General features: G+C 43.1%; 1 protein-coding gene across 1 annotated transcript in view; it reads right to left on the bottom strand.

The window, feature by feature from the left end:
• The window catches only part of LOC139575850 (carbohydrate sulfotransferase 8-like), a 208,558-nt gene that overhangs the window by 165,294 nt on the left and 35,028 nt on the right, over nucleotides 1-8,236 (bottom strand). The window contains exon 2 of the mRNA XM_071401220.1: nucleotides 5,299-5,504. Coding sequence (XP_071257321.1) covers nucleotides 5,299-5,473 — 175 coding nt within the window. The 5' untranslated portion in view covers nucleotides 5,474-5,504. The remainder of the gene's footprint in view (nucleotides 1-5,298; nucleotides 5,505-8,236) is intronic.

Genomic DNA, 8,236 nt, shown 5'->3' on the forward strand with positions numbered 1-8,236 from the left:
CAATCGGAAATCGGTATTTTTGGACACCGATGTGGTGTCCAAATTATTTTTTTTTACACCTTTATTTAATCTTTATTTAACTAGGCAAGTCAGTTAAGAACACATTCTTATTTTCAATGACGGCCTAGGAACGGTGGGTTAACTGCCTCGTTCAGGGGCAGAACGACAGATTTTTACCTTGTCAGCTCAGGGGAAATTCAATTTTGCAACCTTACAGTTAACTAGTTCAACGCTCTAACCACCTGATTACATTGCACTGCACGAGGAGCCTGCCTGTTACGCGAATGCAGTAGAAGCCAAGGTAAGTTGCTAGCTAGCATTAAACTTATCTTATAAAAAACAATCAATCAATCATAATCACTAGTTAACTACACATGGTTGATGATATTACTAGTTTATCTAGCATGTCCTGCGTTGCATATAATCGATGTGGTGCGTATCGTTGCTCCAATGTGTACCTAACCATAAACATCAATGCATTTCTTAAAATCAATAGACAGGAGTATATATTTTTAAACCTGCATATTTAGCTAAAAGAAATCCAGGTTAGCAGGCAATATTAACCAGGTGAAATTGTGTCACTTCTCTTGCGTTCATTGCACGCAGAGTCAGTGTATATGCAACAGTTTGGGCCGCCTAATTTGCCAGAATTTTACGTAATTACGACATAACATTGAAGGTTGTGCAATGTAACAGGAATATTTAGACTTATGGATGCTCGTATTTCTGTGGGTTATTATGTTACAACTAAGTCTATGATTTGATAGAGCAGTCTGACTGAGCGGTGGTCGGCAGCAGCAGGCTCGTAAGCATTCATTCAAACAGCACTTTCCTGCGTTTTGCCAGAAGCTCTTCGCTGTGCTTCAAGCCTATCAACTCCCTAGATTAGGCTGGTGTAACCGATGTGAAATGGCTAGCTAGTTAGCGGGGTGCGCGCTAATAGTGTTTCAAACGTCACTCGCTCTGAGACTTGGAGTAGATATCCCCTTGCTCTGCATGGGTAATGCTGCTTCGGGGGTGGCTGTTGTCGATGTGTTCCTGGTTCGAGCCCAGGTAGGAGCGAGGAGAGGGATGGAAGCTATACTGTTACACTGGCAATACTAAAGTGCCTATAAGAACATCCACTAGTCAAAGGTATATGAAATACAAATCGTATAGAGAGAAATAGTCCTATAATTCCTATAATAACTACAACCTAAAACTTCTTACCTGGGAATATTGAAGACTCATGTTAAAAGGAACCACCAGCTTTCATATGTTCTCATGTTCTGAGCAAGGAACTTAAACGTTAGCTTTCTTACATGGCACATATTGCACTTTTACTTTCTTCTCCAACACTTTGTTTTTGCATTATTTAAACCAAATAAACATGTTTCATTATTTATTTGAAGCTAAATTGATTTTATTGATGTATTATATTAAGTTAAAATAAGTGTTCATTCAGTATTGTTGTAATTGTCATTATTACAAATACATTTTTTTTTTTTATTGTCCGATTAATCGGTATCGGCTTTCTTTGGTCCTCCAATAATCGGTATCGGTATCAGCGTTGAAAAATCATAATCGGTCGACCTCTAATATATATATATGGTCAAAACATATAGACTCAATGGTTACTAAAATGGGAAGAGGTCTGTTCATGATAAGGTGACACTTTCTTGATATCTCAGTCAAACAGACAGGTCCTAGTTTTGTTGCACCTGGACAACTGTCCAGTTGTATGATCAGGTGAGGCAAAGAACGACATAAGCAAATTGCAGTTGGCCCAAAACAGAGCAGCACGTATTGCACTTAGATGTACACGGAATGCAAATGTCAATGACATGCATGTCAATCTCTCCTGGCTCAAAGTTGAGGAGAGATTGACTCCATTACTATTGGTGCTTATGCAAGGTGTTGATGTGTTGAAGGTACCGAACTGTCTGTTCAAGCAGTTGGCACACAGTTCGGACACTCATCGGTATCACATAAGACATTCAACCAGAGGTCTCTTCACAGTCCCTAGGTCCAGAACAGAAGCTGGGAAATGCACAGTATTAAATAGAGCCATGACTAAATGGAACTCTGCCACCCCAGGTAACTCAAACTAGCAATAAAACCAGATTCAAAAACCAGATTCAAAAACCTTACGGCCCGGCCATGAAGAGACACAGACATTTTTATGCATATTGTATTGTATTATGCATGTGATACGTGGTTGGGGTACGACTGTGATATGGGGTTGTCTCACCTGGCTATCTTAAGATGAATGTACTAGCTGTGGGTCGCTCTGGATGGGAGCTTCTGCTGAATGGCTAAATTGTAATGTAAATGTAGTGCTGTGTATATTTATGTACATTATGTATTTTATTTGTGATGTTGTTTCCTGTTTGGACCACAGGAAGACTAGCCCTGCCCCGGCAGCAGCTAACTGGTGATCCTAACAAATACTAAGTACTAAATATACTGTGTTTATATATATATATATAAATCTTTATTTATAAAAAAAATTGGCCGACCCCACTGTCGTTCCCCGACCCCGACTTTGAATACCACTGATATAGAGAAAGGTTTTATATTTCAGCAACGAGACCTGGCTACATCTAAGGAAAAATGCACACACACACACACACACACACACACACACACACACACACACACACACACACACACACACACACACACACACACACACACACACACACACACACACACACACACACACACACACACACACACACACACACACACACACACACACACACACACACACACACACACACGTACACAGGCTCTCGTACCTTAGTACATATTTTTCGTTCTCCATGTCATCACATCAGTGATGTGTGAAGTGTTCTTTGACTGCTTGGCGACATGCTGCATATAAAAGAGACAGTGACACTATCGTCTTCACCCCAAGCAGATGGCTTTTCAACCACGACTCCTCACTGTGGATGCCAAGCCATGGATCATTAAAGATGTCAAGGACGTTGGGTAGGATTTTCTTTGCATGGTAAGAGTGCAATTAGACAATAACTGGCAAACACACCACTGTGCCTTTGTTCAATTTGTGCCATTCAATGCATAGCACAGCAGTCCTCTGAAGTAAACAGAGCATCTCTATAGATTAGCTACTGTAACCGAGTCGAGCTAACATGCTCTCTTCCATGCAATGATTATCAGAGGGGAAATGGGATAAGAAATGGATTAGTGCTATGTAATTATACTATAACTGGAACAAGAGAATAGTGGGTGACCTCGTCACGACACTCAGTGGAGTTGTGTAATACTGTACCAGTCCACTCAATGGGCCCTTGTCCTTTTTTCAGATGAAGAAAGACTTTGCTTTGCCATAGGGTTTGTTCCAATGAGATGGCAATAATGTGTTATTGGTGTTTGAGTGAAGACACATGCCTTTACTGGAACATCACCATACAACTAGACCTTCCTCTCAGCCGTTGGCCCACACTGTGACAACAAGGCTTTAAGTGCTGGAAAAACGCTCACTGGACAAAATGTGTTTTAGCAATTTATCTCAGCTAGCGGCTAGGACTTTGAGCCATGTTTTTCCCCAGGAGATTGGTCAATTGTCCCTTAAACAGTTACTGTGGAGATCAGGAGAGACTGTTGCCCATCCTGTTAAACTGCTGGTTCCTGTTTGGCTATTGTGAGTGTTATCTTAACTATGGGGGACCAAAGCACTCCACTGACTGTGACTGTACTCCACAGCCAGACAAAGACGATGAGCAGTGGAGAGAGGAAGATAGATAGAAGCTGACATCCAATGTATTAAAACCCAACACTATTAGAGATGAGCTTCTGGAGGAAGGGAGGCATCGTAGCTTAAGGCATAGATACCGTTCAGCATTATCTTTTCAGCGGTGTAAGCTATACTGAAGTCACTGAATGTTCATTGTAACACTTCATATGTCATACATCCTTTGTGAAATTAGCATTGTTTCTTTCTAACTAAATCAATGCCTGTATAGTGCTTGCATGCTTGCTTTTGCTGTGAAAATGGATACCCGTACAGTACAATTACAGTACAGTGTGTCAGCAGTTTAAATACTTCAAATTCATTAAGTGCTTATCGTAATAATATAATATATGCCATTTACCAGACACTTTTATCCAAAGCAACTACATACTGTATGTATGGACCTGGGATTTGAACCTACTACTCTAGGTTACAAGCACCATGCTCTACCAACTGAGCTACAAAGGACCACACCTCATTGACATAGAATCCTCAATAAAAAAAGGCCATGCCACTATCTTGTCACCATGACATTGAACTTGGCATGGTGCTCCTTCTGAATAGACAAGCCAAAACACCTTGCTATTTCTACAGTGTGTGTGGCCCACTAGCACTGCAGTTGCTAGGTTAGACACACTCATCACTCGGCAGTATGTGTGTGTGTGTGTGATATTACCCGCACGAGCATCTGACAATCAGTGGAATATTAGAGCCAGGAGAGTTCTCACTCTCCGTAAGTACCTCTTATTGATAGAGAGGCTGACACAGTACTCATCCTGTCTGATACTGAGGATGACATACAGCACGGGTGACACATGATATACCCACACACAGCGGTGCATAGAGCCTCCCCCATCTCTCCATCTCTCTCTGTGTAGTCTCCCTCTCTCTCCCTCCCTCTCTCTCCTCCTCCCTCTCATCTATATCATAGCCCTATCTCCCCAGCTCTCTCTCCCCATCTCTCTCTCTCCATCTCTCAGTGTGTGGCTCAGTCCTGTGGTGCTGTAGCAGGTGTTCACCACTGGGGCCCTCACAGTACACCACTAAGGATATCACCACTCACAGGATATCACCAATCACCACTCACAGTGCAACACCAAGGATATCACCACTCACAGGATATCACCAATCACCACTCACAGTGCACCACCAAGGATATCACCACTCACAGGATATCACAAATCACCACTCACAGTACACCACCAAGGATATCACCACTCACAGGATATCACCACTCACAGTACACCACCAAGGACATCGCCCTCATTTAGAGTTGACATCCTGGCATTGTCTCATGATAACTCATAACCAATTGCTTCACCTTTTCAGTATGCAAACTTGGTATCGTTCGTATCAAACTTGAATCCAATAGAGGAGCAGGTTGACAATAACAGTAAGTATAGTACATGTGTACATGCATGTGAACAGATGTATATGGGTTTATTTGTATGTGGGTCACGCTTCTTTCACAACATACAGTACTGATGATAGTATCAACACATTCCAGTTTCAGGTCAGTAGAAACTGACTGTAGAATAGGGTAGAATCTCTCTTCCACTGACCTGGAGCCTGTTGCTGGACCATCTCTGAGAGGTCCTGGAGGTGTATGAAGAGGACGAGGCCTCCGGCCCCGAACAGCAGAAGGAACCAGAAGGAGCAGGGCAGCTTGACGGCCGTGGCCCTCATCCGTCTTCTCCCACGCAGGGCGTCCACTATCCTACACTCCACCCACAGCATCCTGCTATCCTGCCTCAGCTCAGACTGCTGCCTGGTGAGAGAGAACAGGGACAGAGTCAGCCCAGATAGGACAGGACATAAGATATAGCAGCACAATACAGGACATAGCATGACATGACATAGGGTTAAATGGGTTATAATGTCATTAATATAGGTAGGCTAATCATGGTTCTTCAACAGTGTTACATCTGCGCCTGCCACACCCTCTACTGCTCATCCTGTGTCTCCTTGACTTGCCGCCACTCCGCCAGTGCTCTCTCCCTCTCCCTCTGTGTGTGTGTGTGTGTGTGTGTGTGTGTGTGTGTGTGTGTGTGTGTGTGTGTGTGTGTGTGTGTGTGTGTGTGTGTGTGTGTGTGTGTGTGTGTGTGTGTGTGTGTGTGTGTGTGTGTGTGTGTGTGTGTGATTGTGTCGGCGGAGACAAGTGTGCTGGAGTCAGAGCAGCCCCCACCAGCTGCAACCTGTTCCATAATCAAGACCTCTACAAATACTCAGTCCTGCCACTTCCACACTGCCAGATCGTAATCTCTGCTCAGTCAGTCTACGTTTCTAGCCGTTTGTTACTATTTCGATCCTGTTATCCTGTTGTGCCTGTTTTCCTTGCCTGACACAGTTCTGCCCGCTCTGACTCTGGTCCCTGTCTCCAGTCCCACATCTCCTCATCCTGCTACTCTGCCCTGGATTCCCCACTCTACTGCTCCCTTGGATTCCCCTCCGGACCTGCTTACCCTGTCCCAACCCCTCTCGCTTCAGCCTCAGCCTCCGCACCTGGTTTCCTGCAACCCCCCCAAGCTTCCCCTGGCCTGCACTTCATCTTCCCCCTGTGTTTCAATAAATACCTTGGTTTCTTCATCCCAGTGTCCTCGTCTGAGTCTGCTCTTGGGTTTCCCTGTTTCACTCCGCATAACAAACAGTTTTCTTCTCATTGGATTAATACAAAATGTGTTCACCTTACTGAGTGACAACTATAGAAACATATTCTCTTTGTACTGCTAACAGCCTACCACACAAGATTAATGAGATGTTACATTTTATAAGCGGGACCTACTTAAAAGACATACTGTGCAGTATTAATGATAATCATTGGCTCTTTGAAGTCCGTCTGTAAAACAACACGTCCTTAATGTGTTAAACTGTGGACAACTTTACATGAAATCTAGAAGCCATGTTTTTTATGAGTCAGTGAGCCAGTATGAGGGTCCGTACTCAGACTATAATGAATGGTGGCCTGTGCACGAGAGAAAAAGCATCTAAAGAGTTCAATGGGATCTCACACTCAAAACATAAAAAGGAAAAAACCAAGGCGGCGGAGATGCAAAAATGTACTTTATGTAATCGAAAGAATGCTCGAAAGAATCGAAAGATGCTCGAAAGAATCCAAAAAGGTGAAAGTGCAAAGTGCTAAACATAAAAATGAGCATACGTTTCAGCTGCTATGCCTTCATCAGTGCTGTACAAACAAATTAAGTGGAGACACGCACTTAAGAAGATGACACCTGTGCGTAACAGGTGTAACAAGTAACAAGTTAACTAGATACTGGTGAATAGGGGGTCATCAATGGCATCTATAAATATACAGAATGAGACTAGAAAAATATAAATAATGAACACATATAATTGAAAATAAGAAACAATTCATCAGCCCATATGAGTTAATTGATGTCATAACCTTGGAGACCAATAGTAGTCAATCAGATATCAAACCACTTTGGCTGGCCTTCAGTCATGGATAAACCAGCCAGTACAATCAGATATCAAATCACTTTGGCTGGCCTTCAGTCGTGGATAAATCAGCCAGTACAATCGGATATCAAACCACTTTGGTTGGCCTTCAGTCATGGATAAACCAGCCAGTACAATCAGATATCAAATCACTTTGGCTGGCCTTCAGTCGTGGATAAACCAGCCAATACAATCAGATATCAAATCACTTTGGCTGGCCTTCAGTCGTGGATAAATCAGCCAGTACAATCAGATATCAAACCACTTTGGCTGGCGTTCAGTCATGGATAAATCAGCCAGTACAATCAGATATCAAACCACTTTGGCTGGCCTTCAGTCATGGATAAATCAGCCAGTACAATCAGATATCAAACCACTTTAGCTGGCCTTCAGTCATGGATAAATCAGCCAGTACAATCAGATATCAAACCACTTTGGCTGGCCTTCAGTCATGGATAAATCAGCCAGTACAATCAGATATCCAATCACTTTGGCTGGCCTTCAGTCATGGATAAATCAGCCAGTACAATCAGATATCAGACCACTTTGGCTGGCCTTCAGTCATGGATAAATCAGCCAGTACAATCAGATATCAAACCACTTTGGCTGGCCTTCAGTCATGGATACATCAGCCAGTACAATCAGATATCAGACCACTTTGGCTGGCCTTCAGTCATAGATAAATCAGCCAGTACAATCAGATATCAAACCACTTTGGCTGGCCTTCAGTCATGGATAAATCAGCCAGTACAATCAGATGTCAAACCACTTTGGCTGGCCTTCAGTCATGGATAAATCAGCCAGTACAATCAGATATCAAACCACTTTGGCTGGCCTTCAGTCATGGATAAATCAGCCAGTACAATCGGATATCAAACCACTTTGGTTGGCCTTCAGTCATGGATAAATCAGCCAGTACAATCAGCCAGGGACATATCTCATTCTTATGCATCTGCAGCGGAGATGCATCTATTGTTTTTCTGGGAACACACAACCTCTGATCAACTGGATCAAACGCTGGGAAGTGTATGTATCCATCTGCTG

Source organism: Salvelinus alpinus, chromosome 5 (assembly GCF_045679555.1).
Source record: "Salvelinus alpinus chromosome 5, SLU_Salpinus.1, whole genome shotgun sequence".
Classification (NCBI taxonomy): Eukaryota; Metazoa; Chordata; class Actinopteri; order Salmoniformes; family Salmonidae; genus Salvelinus; species Salvelinus alpinus.